Genomic DNA, 16,903 nt, shown 5'->3' with positions numbered 1-16,903 from the left:
GAGTGCCTCCTCCCGCAGCCCTGTGCATGCTGCGGAGCCTGTCACAGGCCAGACTGCACCGAAGCCTGGGAGGATTTGCCTGTGGGAGAGGAGGCACGGCAAGGGGGCTGAGCCGCGAAGGCTCAGGGCTCTGAAAACAAGGGAGGAGGTGGCCTGTGCAGAGGGCCAGGCACTGGGCTGGGGTCTCGGCTGGCGGGAGGCCTGAAGGCACCACACAGGCCCTTCCCTGTCCTCAGTCAACAGGGAGCTGGTGCGGAAGGTTGACGGGAAGGCTGGGCTGGTGGTGCACAGCAGCATGGAGCAGGACGTGGGCCTGCTGCGCCTCTACCCTGGGATCCCTGCTGCCCTGGTAGGGACAGCCCCGGTCACCATGCCCCTGCAGCCCCGAGCCCCAGCCCTCTGCAGCTCCCACAGCCCTCAGGCTCCCTGGGGCCCTCACCAGCCAGTGCAGACCCCTTGTGGACCTGAGATGTCTGCAGTGTGGCCCCACCAGCCCCAGGCCCTGTCCCCTGTCCTCGGTCGTGGCGCTTTCCAGCCTCTCGGGGAGTGGGCAGGGTTGGGGCGCGGCTCACAGCCAGAACGGGGTCCTCCATGCTTTTCTAGAGGCAGCGTCCTCCCACAGATTCTAGCCGGCTGGGAGCCGCCCCTGCTGTGCTGGACAAGGGTGTTTGCGCTGGGGCCTCTGATGGTCTTCTTGGCTCCTCTCCCACCTCTCTGAAGTGTTTCCACGGCGTTCTGCCACACAAAGCCTTCGTCCCTACAGACAGGGCGACTCTTTGGGAGAATGTGGGGGGAGCAGCCCCCTCCAGGTGCCAGCAGCCATGCACGCCTGCCAGGAGCCCCACTGTCCTGGGAGCAGAGCAGGCACCAGCTGCCCCTGGCTTGGGGTCCCTCTCCTTGGGAGGGCATGGGGCAAGTCTCAGTGGTGCTGAGGGCAGAGACCCTCACCATCCAGCCCCCACCCCACTGCCCCACAGGTTCGGGCCTTCTTGCAGCCTCCCCTCAAGGGCATGGTCATGGAGACCTTCGGTTCGGGGAACGGACCCACCAAGCCCGACCTGCTGCAGGAGCTGCGGGTGGCAACCGAGCGCGGCCTGGTCATCGTCAACTGTACCCACTGCCTCCAGGGGGCTGTGACCACAGCCTATGCAGCTGGCATGGTAGTGCCAGGAGATCAGGGCCTAGCGGGGAAGGGGACAGCCTGAGGGCCTGGCAGAGGTGGGCTCTGACCCACCCCTCACGGGCTGGGGGCCATGGTGAGTCGCCCTTCCTGCCCACACGCCCCCTCCTCACAGGCCATGGCGGGAGCCGGCGTCATCTCAGGCTTCGACATGACATCGGAGGCTGCCCTGGCCAAGCTATCGTATGTGCTGGGCCAGCCAGGGCTGAGCCTGGATGACAGGAAGGAGGTGCGGGCGCTGTCGGGCTGTGGGCAACCCTCGGTGTGCACAAGCATGCCAGTTGGCTCCCAGGGGCATGTCTGGGGCGATGCTGGAAGAGCCTGGGGGCCGGCCCAGGGTGTGTCCTGTTTGGGAAGGGGAGGGGTGTGGCTCCCTATAGTGGGGAAAGGCAGCTCTGGGCCCAGGCTCCCCACAGCCCTCGCCGGACCCCCAGCCCAGGCTCCGCCTGTCCTTGCGCCTTCTCAGCCTGCATGGAGACCCGAGGCTCCCCTTACTGTTGCCAGGAAGTCCTCTCCTGCTCTCCACTCTTCTTGGAGGGTGGGGTTCAGACACAGCTGGCCCCAGACCCTTGGGCTGCCAGACCCTGGGGCTGGGCAGAGGCTTTGGGGCCCCTGGAGACTCTGAGCTAGTAGGGCCGGGGAGTGGGGCTGGCCTTCCGAGGGGACCCGGCCCACTCTGGCCCGAGGGATGAAGCACACATGGCCGAGGCTCAGGCCGAGGGCAACCTCTGCCTGTGCCCGGGTAGCCCGACCCTCCAGGCTGTCCTGGGCTGCCCATCCAGCCCTGGCAGAGCCACTTCGCCTCTGTTCTCTCCCCCAGCTGCTGACCAAGGACCTTCGGGGGGAGATGACACCGCCCTCGGTGGAAGAGTGCCGGCCCTCACTGCAGGGCGACACGCCGGGCCGTGGGGTCTCCTGGCTTCTCAGTCTGAGCGGCAGCCAGGTAATGGTGTGGGACACGGGCCTGAGTGGCAGCTGGGGGCTGTGCACCCTCTTGGTCACCCTGGGATGCGCCAAGCAGGCACGAGCCCCTGTAGCCATCACTCCAGCCCAAACAGTTAGGCACACCCGGGTTCTGGGGCCCAGGAGGAGGGTTTGGGGTCTGCAGCAAGGAGGGTGTTTTTTTTGTTTTTTTTTTTTTTTTTTTTTTTTTGAGACGGAATCTTGCTCTGTCGCCCAGGCTGGAGTGCAGTGGCGCAATCTCGGCTCACTGCAAGCTCCGCCTCCTGGGTTCACGCCATTCTCCTGCCTCAGCCTCTCCTTGTAGCTGGGACTACAGGCGCCCGCCACCACGCCCGGCTAATTTTTTGTATTTTTTAGTAGAGACGGGGTTTCACCGTGGTCTCGATCTCCTGACCTCGTGATCCGCCCACCTCGGCCTCCCAAAGTGCTGGGATTACAAGCGTGAGCCACCGCGCCCGGCCAGCAAGGAGGGTTTGCAGGGTCCACGGGGCAGGAGGCAGGAAAGGCCAGGTGGTGGGCACACAGCAGGGAGGCTGGGGGCCAGGGCTCGGCAGGCCACTGACTTCTGACTGGCGGTGCTGCCTTAGGGCGGGGCTGCCTCGGGAGCTGGCTGTCCAGAAGAAGGGCGGGTGAGTGGGGGTGCTGCTTGCTCTGGGCTCTCCCAGGCTCTGAGCACCAGGGGTTCCAGGCCCCCACCTGAACCTGGAGGTGAGGGCCAGCCTTTGAGCACGTCCCCTGCACAACTGGGGTGCCTAGACCTAGGAAGGAGGGCTTTCGAGGCCTGGGGTCTGCAGGGCGATGAGGCCTCCCTGGACCCCGCAACATGCCCCCTTGGCTGCTGGGCCAAGCATCCAGGCCTGACATGGGGCCTGCCAGGCCAGACAGCCTTGCTCCCCACTGCCTGGGGTCCTACCCCAGCCTCAGTGCCTCAGTCTCCCCCCTATAGGGGTGGACCTGACTTGTGAGCCATGTGCTGCAACTGCCACTTGCTGGGGCGGGTGATGGGCAGATGGAAAGGACTGGCATGGCCTGTTATTGGGGCTGCATGGGGCCTGAATGCTGTAGGGAGGCAGGCCAGAGGCAGCAGCCTTGTCACCAGGCCACGTTGTGCCCGCTGGGTATGGTGGCACCTGTGGGGCCTCTCCCTGGCCTTTTGGCGTCTTGGGGAGCTGCTGGATGCCAGGTGCTGGGGGCAGGTGGCTCTTCCAGGAAGGTGCAGCCATGGGAACAGGGCCTTCCTTCCAGGGGAAGGGACTGGCTCCACTTCCCATGCTTTCCTTACGCGGGTGACTTACGATTCTGTCCCGACAGCGGTAGGAGCAGATGGGGGTGTCTTGGAGGGTGGGTAGCAGGCATTGGCTACACACCCGTTGGGGACAGGGCTGGATGGTGGTCTCGTGGCCTGGCCTTAGCTCCAGGGGAAGGGGTCCTAGGTGGGCCTGGGTGGGGTGGGGTAGTGAGGCTCAACCCCAGGCCTTCCGACATGGCAGCTCAGGTTCCTTCTCACCCACGCCCTGGGATCTGCGGGCCCTTGTGTGGGGGCTGGCAGGGGTCACACAGCTCCAGGGACTGCCAGTTCTGCCAGATGCCAAAAGGAGGCGTGGGTCCCAGGGTGCCGCCTTCCCCACCCAGGAGGCAGATGCCCTGCGGAATGCCCTGATGCCCAGCCTGGCCTGTGCTGCCGCCCACGCCGGTGACCTGGAGGCGCTGCAGGCGCTTGTGGAGCTGGTGAGCCTCTCCCACCCCGGGGGCCCAGCCCCAGCCACGCCTGGCCCGGGGGCTCTGAACCCTGTAGGCAGGATGGCTTTTCATCCACCCACTGACCACACTAAGCCCTTGTCAGCCAGACTGGGCAGCAGGACTGTCCTGCCAGCTTGTGGGGTCTCACTGAGGCTTTGAGGGTGGGTGCAGGGGCTGTGCTGGGCCCTACCCTCAGAGGGACCCCACCCTCCCCATGGCCTACCTGGCCCCGCCTGGGCCTCCCTCAGGGGTCGCATGTCCTTGTGTCACTCCAGGGCAGTGAGCTGGGCCTGGTGGACTTTAACGGCCAAACCCCACTGCACGCGGCCGCCCGGGGAGGCCACGCGGAGGCAGTCACCATGCTGCTGCAGAGAGGTGTGGACGTGAACACCCGGGACACGGACGGCTTCAGCCCGCTGCTGCTGGCCGTGCGGGGCAGGTAATGGGGCTGGGGCTGCACAGAGCTGCCTTGGACAGGTGGGCACAGAGAGGCTGTGGGCTTCTGCGCTCATACAGCCTCCCGGGGCTGGGCTGGGAGAGGTGGAGGACACCTGCTTCCTAAAGGCTGCCCCCGCAGCCCGGGGCCCAGTAAGACCCCGGCCCAGAGTTCCTAGAAAACAAAAATGTTATGGACAAAGCCGGGAGGACTCGGTGCTCCAGAGAGGATCCGGTGTTCCCGAGTCATCTCTGTGCACCTGTGGGTATGGGGGACTGGGGTGGAGGTGGGGCAGAAGGTCCTGGCCCAGCAGCCAGATGCGGTCAATAAAAAGCAGGCTACACGGCAGCAGATCTGGGGCTGCGACAGGCAACTCGGGCCCTGGAGTACAGGCCCAGCCCTTGTGTGTGGGGGTACCCTGCCCCACCCAGCAAGCCCTGGCTGGTGTCTCTTCCCAAAGTCCAGAGCAGCAGCAGAGACGGAGTGTGTGCCTGTGCCCCTGCCTGGGGGCGGGGCCAGCACTGGTGGGATCTGCGTCCTGTCTCCCTTTCCTACTCTTTATTGGCCCTGGACGCCCAGCAGCCCCGGGCTTGGGAAGGCGGAGGACCTGTGTGCCGGTGCTGCTGCCCAGCCCCATGTGGCTGCTCAGAGATCCCAGGGCTCCTGGGGATTTCTCCGTGCGGGTGGGAGGACTTGGCCTGCAGGACCCTGGGTTCTTTTCCAGGAGGGAGTGCTCAAGAGTCCCATGGAGAGAAGGCCGGGGTGTCTGAGCCTGGGGTCATGTGACCCTGACGTGTTCAGTTGTGGGTCCCCCTCCCCAGCGGTGAGCCCTGGGGTGAGGTGTGGCACCCTTTGTGAAGTGGGTGACTGGGGTAGAAGGTTCTTTCCAGGCTCCTGTGAGCATTGACAGGGAGCTCAAAAGCATAGGAGAGAACAGGGTGGTGGACAGGAGGGGGGCGGGGCTGTGAGGGGCCCCCCAAGCAGGGCTGGGGTGATCCGGACTGGAGATTCTAGACTGGGCGTCCTTGGGTGTGGGTGGGTGGCGCGGAGATGAGCTCACACAGTCCCGCCCCCTCGTCCCCTCCTGACTCACAGGACCAGGCTCACAGCACCCCCTCAACCGGTCTCCCAGCCTCGTTCCGCCACCAGGCTCCCTGAGGCCGCCTGCCTGGCCCTGCTGTGCCCGAGTGGGGTGTGGGGAGGCCACTGCCTCATACCTATTCCCAGAGTCCCTAAATGGGGTGACGGGGGGATTTGTGGTGCTTTGCAGGGGTGGGGGCACGGCCAGCGATTATGGCACAATTGTTAGGTCACCCCATGCAGTGGGCTGTGCGGCCTCCGGCCTTCGTGTCTCTGCTCCAAGGCCTTGCTAGAGCCCCAACCCCACCCCCACAGACTGCACTGTCCGGGTGCCCCGCCCCCACTCCACCCCAAGGGCGGTCGGCCGGATTGATTCAGTGTCCCCTGCGCCTGGCTGAGGAGGTCACCACGGGGTGTGATCAGTGTTTGGGTGTGCAGTGGGGCCGGTCAGCTCATGTAAGGCTGTCCTCTGGAATGGGCTGTCCCCTTGGGATGGGTCGGGGAGACTGCCCTGGGAGGAGCTATTCTGCTAGCACCAACCAATGCCCTCCCCTGGGTGCTGGGTGCGGGGCTGCCGCAGAGCTGACCCCCACCCCTTGCAGACCTCAGCTGCCCTAAGAAGACGTTCTGGATGAATGGAGGTGGTGGGGTCCCGGGATGATGTCGCATGGGCCTAGGTAGAGGATGGGGGCATGGGCCCTTGTCTGAGGCTAGGGCCGTGGGGTCTTGGGCAGGCAGGTCCCTGTCCCTGTGCACAGGACATGAGCCCTGCTGGCTCCTGAGTGAGGTACAGCGGGGCTGGGCTGGCCAGGGCAGAAAGTCAGCATACTCATTCTCACACAGGCATCCGGGTGTCATTGGGTTGCTGCGGGAAGCCGGGGCCTCCCTGTCCACCCAGGAGCTGGAGGAAGCAGGGACGGAGCTGTGCAGGTGAGCGCAGCTAGAGCACCTGCTCTTCCAGGGATGTGGGGGGACACAGCTTGGGGAAGGGAAGCCAGACCTGCTGGGAGGGACAAGTGAGTCAGGGTGTGGGGGCTTTCAGAGGCGAGGCCCGCTGACCTCAGTGTGCACCAGCCTGGCTGATGGGAAGAGCTGTCTACCCTGGACCATGTCGTGGGGCAGGGGAAGGAGTTGTTCTCAGCTGAGTGAACAGTCCAGCAAGGGTGTGTGTGTGCGCACGTGTGTGCATGTGTGTATGCGTGTGTGTGCGTGCATGCGGGTGTGTGTGGTGGGCTTGAGGAGGGGTATGGGAATTGGTCGGGTGTGAGAGGGGCTGGGGTGTGGGCTGGGGGATTGGCTGGGGCCGCATTTGGGGAGGTTGGGGCAGGTGGGGCACAGGGGAGCTGAAGCCCCTGGCAGGCGACAGGTCTCGTGAGCTCTGTTCTCCCCAGCGTGGTTCCTGTCCTGGGATAAACTGACCTAGGCCCCGCCTCCACCTGCTGGCCGCATGGCACCAGTGCCAGTGTGCCTTCCGATCCCACGCTGCCCAGGTGACCACCGAGGCAGGCTCAGGCCCTTCTGACATCACGTTATTGTTGGGGAGACTGAGGCGCTGGGGGGCCTTCGGTGAGGGTGTTGGTTGTGGGTGGAGGTGGGCCAGGGATGCAGGCATCCTACTCTGTCCGCCGCAGCCAGAATCACTGCCCCCCACCCCATGCCTTGTGCCTGGTGACTTGGTGCTGCCTCCTGTTCCCAGCCTGGGCTGCCCGAGGCCAGGATGACTCCGAGAGACCCAAAAGGGAGAGTCGGAGGCAGGAGACCTGGGCCGGGTGCAGGTGGTGGCTGGGATGAGGGTGCTGTGAGTGGCGCAGTCTGTGTCCCTGTAAGTCCAGAGTCCCAGGCTTGGGGAGTGGGTGATGGCGGGGGCTCGGCTCACTGGCTGGGAGGGGAGTGGGTGCAGGCACCTGCCCAGCAGGAGGACTAGCAGCTCTGGCTCCTCCTCTGGGACCGGCCCACACCCCCTGGTCTTGCTTTTGAAGGTACTTCTGGGGTGACTTGGTCCAGATTTGCACTCCAGACAGGCCTTGTTGGCTCCATTGACAGATGGGGAAACTGAGGCAGTAGTCAGGTCCTGTGGGAGCTGGGACCAGAACCCTGGTCCAGGACTCTGCTTGGAAGTGGGCCTGGCCAGCCCGAGCTGCTCGCTGGACTTGAGCCCCTCGGCCAGGCCTTCCTAGGGGCCAGTGTGTGTGTGGGGCTTGGCCTCTTGGGGCAGGTCCAGGAGGGGCCAGTGAGGCCATCCAGCAGATTCGCCACAGAGATTACCCAGTGCTACTGCAGGGCTGCTGCTGTTTCCTGGGTAGGCGCAGGGTCCCTGAGGGCCCTCGGAGGAGGGGGCAGCCCCTCCCTCACCAGGCCACTTCCCCCAGCCCCTGCACACCATGGGTGGGGCCTTCCCTGCCGGGTCCCCACCTGGCCTGTGCCTGGCCTCCCCAGGTGGGGAGTGAGTGCTTCCCAGGAGGGTGGCAGGGTGAGGAGGAGCTGGCGAGGGCCTGGCAGGTGCTCCCCACTCCAGGGCAGGTGGGCCCAGACCCCTGTCCCAGCCAGGACACCCCATGCAGTCTGCAGGGGTCCAGGGCCAACCATTATCCCGGGGTGCCTCCTGTGTCCCCCTCTCTGAACCACTGGGCTGCCTCAAACTTTCTTTCCACCTTTGCGGACTCCGCCCCGGGAAGAGCGGTGTTGTGAAACACGAAACTGGCGTGGGCTGCTCAGCAGGTGGGCGTGCATATGTGTGTGCAAAGGCACATGTGCTCGTGTGTGTGCACATATGCTTTGTGTGTGTGCATGTGTGGGTGTGTGCTTGTGTGCTCCTGTGTGTGTGCATGTATGCTGGTGTGTATGCTGCTGTATGTGCATGTGTGTTCATGTATGTTTGTGCATGTGTACCCTTGACTTGAGTCGCAGTCCCACCCACTGGGTGAAACCAGGCTCCAGGCTGCCTGATGGCCCCCAGCGACTCCTGCCCCAGGACCAGGTCACTGCTGGGTCAGCTGTTTGGGGCTGGCTTTGTAAGAGCGTCCAGGCCATCTGGGGGACAGGCAGGTGGGCAGATGGACAGGTGCCCAGCAGGCCCCAACAACTCCTCCTCTGTCCCCACCCCCAGGCTGGCATACAGGGCCGACCTCGAAGGCCTGCAGGTGTGGTGGCAGGCAGGGGCTGACCTGGGGCAGCCGGGCTATGACGGGCACAGTGCCCTGCACGTCGTGAGTGCCCCCACCCCCTGCACCCTCTCCAAAGGCTGCCACCTCCAGGAAGGACACCTGGACAATTCACCAGCTCACTGCTCTGCCCCTCCCCGCTCTGCTCCTCCCCCAAATGCCCGGCCCTCCCCATGCAAGACCCTTCCCGGGGCTCTGAGCGGTGGGGGTGATGAGAGTGGAGGAGCCGCTGGGGCCCTGTGTGTGTGGGCTGGGGACAGGGGAGGCCATCCTGGGGATGGGGGTCCTTGGGCCAGGCTGCTAGTCAGTGGCCCCAAGGCAGCCCCTCCCCACTGCTTCCCCATAGGCAGAGGCAGCCGGGAACCTGGCAGTGGTGGCCTTTCTGCAGAGCCTGGAGGGTGCGGTTGGTGCCCAGGCCCCATGCCCAGTAAGTCCCCACCCCAGGTGGGGCTGACACCCCCCAATGAGCTTCTAGTGCAGGGCTGGATCCTGGCTTGGGTGGCGTAACCAAGGGGGACAGAGCCGGAGGAGGCTGAGATGGGTCCCAGCCGGTTTAGGGTCTGCAGAGCCCCTCCTGGGGATGTCCAGGGTGGAACACAGTTTAGAGGTGAGAAGGAGAAAGGAGCAGTCAGGGAGGGCTTCCTGAAGGAACTGACCAGACTTGAACACTGAGGGCCCAGCCAGGGCTCAGCATCCCCTTACCCGCCCCTGCCCCTGCGACCTGCCCCACCGGGACCCCCTGGGCTGGGTACTTCCGCTTGTCTCCCAGGCCAGTTCCCAGCCGACACCCCCATTCCCACTCGGTTGTGTGGCCTCCCATAGTCTCAAGCTGGGTTTGCTCAGGCTCTCGGGCTGTGCTGCACACACGGGGTGCCTGGGCTTGTCTCTCTGCCCTGCCTCCACACACTACCTGGGTATCCTCAGAAGCCCTCATGTTTTCAGGAAGTGCTGCCTGGTGTCTAACCTGAAGCCATCCTGCTGCAGTATAAGCCATTCCTTCCTCCCGTGACCTGCTGGAGGGGTCTCAGGCATGACCCCACCCCTGGGGCTGCCTCCCAGCCTGCTCTCATGCAAAGCCTGAAGGCCTTTGTTGGGCAGAATGGCAATAAAGTCTGGCATCTCCTCACCAGGTCTGTACAGCCTGGCTTTGAGAGAGTCTGTCTGGGTCCGGGACTGTGGATGTGTGTGGGGAGTCAGGCCCAGGCTCTGGGGGGTCTCTGGCGGGGGCACTTGGCCCATCCTTCCAGAGGCAGCTGTGAGTGTGAGCTGGGCGGGGCGGGGTGCACGGAGGTGACTCGGCCAAGCGGTCCTTTCCCAGCTGCCCCTCCCCCTTCCTGCCACCCTGCCTTTGCCCAGGCTGGTCCCTCCTCCAGACACCCTCTGCCCATCTCCTCACCTCCTGCGCCTTCATTCTGGAGCTTGAAGTCCCCTCCTCCAGGCAGCCCTCCAACCCCTGGACGAGCATGCTGCTCCTGCTTAACTCTTTAGTCCTCACAGTCCCGTCCCAGTTGCTGTCTGGTTTTCCGTCACCCCAGCATCGCTGCACCCGGCCCCCCTCTCAGGCCAGGGCCACACCAGGGCTCCATGGGGCTGCGGAAGCCTGTGAATGTCTAGGGGGCTTCACACTCTGGTGGTGAGCCCCTCGGGACCATTCCAGCCCCTGCTCTGCCTGAAGCTCCTGATGCAGCCTCCACCGTGAGCCAGGCCACCCTGCAAGGGAAGGGGTGACCTGGGCTTGCCTGGTTGCACAGCCTGGGCGGGTGGGCGGGTGGGGCGGGCCCTGCTGCTGCCCGGTGGGGGTGGTGCTCCAAGGCCGGGGGCAGCCTCGTGCCTTCTTTCAGCTGGGGCTGAAATTGGGGGTGTGGACCCCTGGCCCCACCATTGTGCATGCACTGACCTGGGATGGCCAGGGACTCCCTGCTGCTGCCCCCGGCCCCTGACCCCTTCTTGCTGGGTGTGAGGAGCGTGGGGGCTGCCTCCCTCCAAGCCTCTCTACCTGCCCAAGTGACGGTTCCTGTCTGTCCCTCTGTTTGGCTGGCCCCTGGACCGGAGGCCCAGGAGGGCAAAAGCGTGACCCCAGAGCTGGCCCTTGGCACCTGGGCATACCCCGGGGTTAAGCCTGGTTCCCAAGCCTGGCTGGTACTGCCGCCAGCATCCTTGCTGTCCTCACCCCGACACAGGTGTGCCTGGGCCTTGCACAAGGTGACACCATGTGAGCATGGCAGGGCCGGGGAAGCCTTTGCTTCTCACCCTGATGAGGCCCATGAGGGGCTGCAGGTGGAGGGAGGGTGGCACCGGGCCCCAGAGCCAGGAGCCCCTGCTGTCCCCGATGGCCGGGACCCTCGGAGGGCCTTGGGGGAGGCTGTGGGGCATCTGGACAAATGCCTGGTGCAGGTGAGAAGGGGTGGGACTACCTCCGGCATCCCTGAGCTGAGCCCACCTGGTCTCCCCGGTTGTTCCTGCACACGGCAGTGCCCCCCTGCTTCCCTCCGCTCCCGAGGGGCTGGGCAGCGCCTGTTGCTCACGCCACCCCGCTCAGTGCTGCTCCAGGCCCTCAGAGCCCCAGGCTGTGAAAGCTGCAGGTGGTTCACGTTAGCCCACATGGCAGCACCCTCCCAGAGCAGATGCCAACCTGCCGGTGTAGACACACCCACTGACGCCTGCGGTGAGTGTCCTGTAGTGTAGAAACGCCCACTCATCCTGCTTGTCCCGCAGAGAGCATTTGTCAAGCTGGCCTTTCTCCAACTGGGTCACTGATGGAGCTCGGCAGAGAAGGCTTGGGGGCCACAGGGGCTGGTCAGAGGGGGGAGCTCCTCACAAGGTCGGGCAGCCAGACCCCCATTGTCAGGCCCCTCCAAGCCCTCGTGGGGTGTTGGGCCCTACCACAGGGAGCCCCGGGACTGGGCCAGTGTCTCAGGAGGCTGTGAAGAGTCATAGGCTTGAGTCTGGGAGCTTCCTCGGGGGCCGTTTTGTGCCCCTTGGGGAGAGGCCAGAGGGGCCCTGGGTAAGGGGACTCCTCTAGAATCACCCAGAAGTGGCAGGAGGGGCAGGGCCACTGCTCGGGGCTCCCTGGGCTCTGCGCCGGGCAGTGACCTGGCCTCAAGCCCTCTGGCTCTCTGGTGTGCAGTGGGAACAGCTGGGACAGACAGGCTTGGAGCGTTCGTGTCCTGCACCGTGTTGGTGTGTTTCGTCCCCACTGTGACTGTAGGAGGGCACCGGGTCCCCGTCTATCCCACTTCATGGCTGAGGAAACTAAGGCACAGAGTGGCCCCGTCCTGCGCCCAGGGCTCTGTGTTGGCACAGGGCAGAGCTGGGCTGTGAATCAGGGCCGCCTTGTCTCTCGCTGTGGCGTGAGGCCATGGGAGACGCAGGAATGAGGCACAGCCGGGTGCCCAGTGTGCGTGGGACCCGCCTCCCCACAGTGGGATGGCGTCACTCACACCTGGTAATTTCACGCTGGGGGAGGCCTTGGTTCCTGTAGCCCATCTCGAATCACCTGGATCCTAGGGCTATCTCTGGGAAACATCTCTCCATCACGACTACTGTCTTTTTTTACCAGCATTTTCTATCCTAAAATCAGACTCCTCAGTTGAGGGCCCTCCAGGACCGCCCTTCCCCAGCTGGAGGTAACCAGACTTCTCGTGTATGCTAGGAAGTTCCTTTTCTGGTCACACCTCAATATTTCTTGCTGCTGGTGGGAACTGCAGGTGCTTGTACTTGTCACCTCCTCCCTGTCCTCTCTCATCAGTCCCCTTGGATGCTGGACACAGGAGCCACCTGGGTGAGGAGAGCCCATTCAAGTGGCTGTGTGTCGGGAAGAGTCTGCCCAGGACTGGGCTAGACCAGGGCTTAGAATTAAGGAGAGGTGGCCAGGCTTGGTGGCTCACACCTGCAATCCCAGCAGTTTGGGAGGCCGAGGCGGGTGGATAGCTTGAGCCTAGGAGTTTGAGAACAGCCAACATGGCGAAACCCTGTCTCTTAAAAAATAAATAAAAACATTAGCCAGGTGTGGTGGTTTGTGTCTGTGGTCCCAGCTACTTGGGAGGCTGAGGTGGGAGAATCGCTTGAACTGGGAAGATGGAGGTTGCAGTGAGCCAAGATCGCACCACTGCACTCCAGCCTGGGCAACAGAGCGAGACTAGGTCTCAAAAAAAAAAAAAAAGAGAGAGAGGTGGGTTCTTCTTGCCCATGCAGTTGTGGTGGGGGAGGAGCCCCCAAGCTCCTGTTCTCGATCTCAAGCTCCCGTATGCCAACTTCTATCCCCACCCCCATGCCGCAGCCCCTCGGACTCCACACACAGGCACTGAGACCCACAGATGCAGCGATGGCAAGGCCCGTCATCCCTTCTCTACCACCAAGAGCTGTGCAGTCCCCAGAAGTCACTGTCCCTCCCTGAGCCTCAGTTTCCCCAACTGCAAAATGAAAATAACAAAACCTTTCTGATTCCCTTTGCAGGGTGGCTGCGTTGAGCCACACACAGCACATGTGGAAATGTCTAGGGGGTCCCTCAGATCTAGTGGCTGTTCTGGTCTGGGGCCAACTTTGGCTCCTGAGCACTTGGCTCCTGGCTGGCTGGGCGGGTAGTGGGATGGCGTGTCACCGCCGTGCACTGGAATGAATGAATGGTCACCACCCTGTCGCCCAACTCCATACAGACACACCAGTGGCTCCAGACTTGGGGCAAGTGCTGAAGGGGGTCACCTCCCCGCTTCTCTGTATTTCCTAGAGCCTGAGCCCTCCCCTCAGCTGCCATGTTCTGCTGAAGCAGAGTCCCTGGGAGGCGCCACTGGTCAGGCCTGGACACCTCCAGGTGACTAAGTGGGTAGGACCGGCAGGGCCAGCTGCGCCAGGACGTTCAGGGCTGGGCTGTGAGTGGGGGGAGCGAGGCGCAGGCCCTTGCTGCGTGAGGGGGTAGGGCGTCCCTCCCCCCGCGTGGGAAATGAGGAGGCAGGTACGGGGCTACCCTTGTGGGCTGCGGGGTGGGGGTTCAGGGTCTGAGAAGCAGAAACCTGCTGGGCGGTTTCAGAGTTCAGGGTCTGAGAAGCAGAAACCTCCCTCCCTCCAGTTTCACTTTCTTTTTACCCCTCCCCTTCCCCTCCCACGAAGTTCCCTTTGAAGTGAGAGGGGCTGGGGTGGGTGTGTCCAGCCCAGCCCCCACACCCACCGGAGAGCTAGCTCGGCCCTGGGCTCCTGTCGGGCGCTGGTCCTCACCTGTTCGGGCCACCCTGGGCCTCGACCCGGCCAAGGTGGAGCCCCGGGCCCTCCGTGCGCCCAAGCACCCCTGGCCCAGACCAGACGGTTCGGGCGTGGCCCGGCGGGGACCCAGAACCCGGGAGGCCAGGTGCGCCCAGGCCGGGCGCTGGAGGCTGGGGCGCCGGGTGGGGCGGGGCGGCCGCTGAGTCAGGGCCACCCCCGCGCGGGCGCGCGGAGCAGGTCCCCGGGCCGTGGAGGATCAGTCGCGGGACCTATGGGCCCGGGAGCCGCCCCGCCCGGAAAAACCGGTCGGGCCAGCGCGGCGCGGGCACATTCCGGCGCCGGGAAGGGCGGCTGCGCCGCATAAAAGGCGCCGCCGCGCTGGCCGCTGCCGCTCGGAGCTCAGCCGCCCTGCCACGCGGGGCCCGCGGAACGAGGGGAAGCCGGGGCCAGCGAGGACGCGGCGGGGCTGGTCTTGGCGGCTGGGATCCCCCAGCGCCAGGCGAGGGCGTCTAAGGCGTCCGGTGGTACGGCGTCGGGGCCGGGTGGCTGCAGCAGGGCAGGGGGTGCACGACCAGCGGGGATCTGGGCGCAGGGGCCGGTCCCCGGGATCCGCAGGTGACGCGGGCGGTCCCAAGGGCGTCGGGGGCTCCTCTCTCCACAGCTCGGCGAACCGACGGTGTTGGGGACTCGCGCGCTGGGTCCAGTGGTTCTTAACAGTTCAACAGTTCTGTAGCGCAATTGTGAAATGTTTAGGACCACTAGACCCGGCGGGCACGGCAACAGCGACGGAGCGTCCCACGCGCGGCCTGGAGTCAGAGTCACAGTCGGGGGCGCGCCGGCGACCAATCCAGAGGAGCCCACGGACCGGCTCCGCGCTCCAGGTCGGCCGCCCCAGGCGCCGCGCCCCGCAGTCCCCAGGGCCTGGCTTGCTCCACCTGCTGCCAGGGAAGACCCTCGGCCAGAGAGCCGAGTGCTGCCGGGAGGTGGCCGGGCGTGGCCGGGCTGTGCTCTGGGAACCGCCGGGTGGGGGCGCGCTGGGTCGCCCACGCTCCTGGCGCGCTGCCGGCCTGGAGACGCCGCCGCCGCCCTCCTGCGCCCCGAGGGCCCGCACCTCGAAACTCCGTGGAATTCCCAGCGAGGAACTGGCGGTGGGCCCGTAGGGTTGAGGAGCGCTCCTTGCCCTGGACTTCCTGGGAACTGCCGACCAGGCTGCCGGCAGCCGCACCCTGCCGGCCGGCGGATCGATGGTTCCCGCTGCCGGCTCCCTGGAGCTTCTCCACTCACTGAGGCCTTAGGGAGCGCTGCGCGGCTCCCACAAGTGCGCGCTAAATTCATGAAGGACCTCGAGGCACAGAAACTGGGGGTGGGGAGGAAGTTTGGAGACCACACCCAGGTAGAGGAGAAGCGGTGCTCATGATGACAGGTGCCTTCGCCAGAGCCTCCTTGGAACCTCGTGGTAGCGCCCACAGGAGAGGTGTGGGCGTCAATCTGCGTGTGAAGCCCCAGGCAGCCCTGGGAGGGACTCAGCAAAGGGTCGAATCTGTCCCCACCTCCAGCCAGGGGCCGGGGTCTTCTGCCTGGTGCTGCCTGGCCTGCTGTGCCCTCTGGGATGGAGGGTCCCCCTCCAGTCCCCACCTCCTCACCCAGTGTTTAGAGAGCTGCGGGGAGTCCTGAGAGATGGGTCAGACAGGCCTGGGTTTGAGGTCTGCTAGGGTGGCCTTGGGCCAGTCAGCTGCCCTCTCTGAGCCCGACCTGCACACGTAGGGGGTTGATGTGAGGAGACAGGAGGTGACTGTGGAGGGCTGTTCAGAAGAGGGCCAGCTGCAGGACAGCAGGGTCCCCTGGCCACCCAGGTTGGGGGAGTGGAGTTCCCGGGAGAGCATCCACCACTGACCAGCACCTCATCTGTTGCTCAGCAAATGCCACTGTGGCCATCTCTTAGGCTCTGGCTTCAGAGCTGGGGGCCGTGGGAGCGCCCAGTGGGTCTGTGGCATTGGAGGGGCTGGAGTGTATTCCCCAGCTGCTGCCTGCTGACCACCGCAGCCCCTTGTAGCCATTTCATGTTACAGGCACGTTCCCCCATGCCCTCTGCACGGGCCCTCAACCCTCAGCAGCCCTGTGAGAGTGGCTGAGGCTCAGGTGGGGAATGGTGGCTGTGTCCCTGTTCTGTGGCCTGGAGGCATTCTGTCCGGTGTGCATCTGTACAATTTAGACTGATAACAATAAACATGTTCCAACGCATCGCTGTGTCCCTGGGGTGCTTGTCCTTTCCCCCCAGGCCTCAGCGTGGTTTCTCCCTCGAAAGCAAACACGCTTTTCCTTCTAACCTCAGAGAAGCAGAGATGAGGATGGTTGTGGAGGGGCAGTGGCCTGGTCCTTACCCAAGACCCTCCCCCAACTCTGCGTCTGGCACTTTGGTCTCCAGGGAAGCCCCCAGACTCTGCCACCAGCTTTCTCATTGCAGTGACCTCCCCTGGGCCACTGGGCCAGACCCCCTCCCTCTGGTTTGAGCTGCACTGCCTCAAGGAGCTAGGCTGGGGAAAGGGCTTGGCTCCCAGGGGCCCCACTTTCAGGGGCTCCAGTCTGCTCCCACTCCCCGCACTCACCACAACACTGGTCCCTTGGCTGGCTCCCACTCATTCCTGCTGGAGCCTGTAGGCTGGCCCTGGGGACCTCGCAAGGAGAATGGGCAAGGTGGGAGGGCTGAGGGATTGAAGAGACAGAGGCACCTTCCTCCACCCTCCTTGCCCCTGGCACAGGGGACCGAGAGTCTGTCGTGCATTCAAACCCCAGCTCTATGCCTACAAGCAAGTGGCCTTGGCAAGTCCCTTATCCCCTCGGAGGACCTGTTTCTTCCTTCTGTAGGATGACGTGGAGCTCGCTGGAGGTTCCTCTGAGATGATGCAGCCAACTTCCTGAGTGCTCAGCTGGGCAGAGCTAAAGCTGTCACTGGAGCTGATGTGGTGGGAGGGCCAGTGGGAGACCCTTGGAGAGGCCAAATTTCAGCCAGGGCCTTGGAGGACCAATGGAAGGCCTCGGGTGGCAATGAGGTGTGGTCTTACAACAGGCCCCTGCTTGGTCCCTGGGGACACCAGGAGGACCGGCCCCCACTTTGCTGAGACTAGACCTGTGCTTCCCGGCACCCCA

At 64.6% G+C, this 16,903-nt stretch overlaps 1 protein-coding gene across 2 annotated transcripts in view; it reads left to right on the top strand.

Moving 5' to 3' along the window:
• ASPG (asparaginase) overlaps nt 1-12,567 on the top strand; it is a 30,994-nt gene extending 18,427 nt beyond the window's left edge. Inside the window, exons 7-16 of one of the 2 annotated variants that reach the window (XM_055291383.1) lie at nt 237-349; nt 978-1,160; nt 1,296-1,409; nt 2,001-2,123; nt 3,776-3,871; nt 4,159-4,322; nt 6,243-6,329; nt 8,506-8,605; nt 8,907-8,987; nt 9,503-12,567. In XM_055291383.1, coding sequence (XP_055147358.1) covers nt 237-349; nt 978-1,160; nt 1,296-1,409; nt 2,001-2,123; nt 3,776-3,871; nt 4,159-4,322; nt 6,243-6,329; nt 8,506-8,605; nt 8,907-8,987; nt 9,503-9,523 — 1,082 coding nt within the window. In that variant the 3' untranslated portion in view covers nt 9,524-12,567. The remainder of the gene's footprint in view (nt 1-236; nt 350-977; nt 1,161-1,295; nt 1,410-2,000; nt 2,124-3,775; nt 3,872-4,158; nt 4,323-6,242; nt 6,330-8,505; nt 8,606-8,906; nt 8,988-9,502) is intronic. The other variant, XM_055291384.1, reaches the window with a different exon arrangement.
• The last annotated feature ends 4,336 nt before the right edge of the window (nt 12,568-16,903 follow it).

Source organism: Symphalangus syndactylus, chromosome 8, assembly GCF_028878055.3.
Source record: "Symphalangus syndactylus isolate Jambi chromosome 8, NHGRI_mSymSyn1-v2.1_pri, whole genome shotgun sequence".
Lineage (NCBI taxonomy): Eukaryota > Metazoa > Chordata > Mammalia > Primates > Hylobatidae > Symphalangus > Symphalangus syndactylus.
Note: the sequence above shows the minus strand (reverse complement) of the source record. Positions and strands in the feature narration are given on the sequence as shown.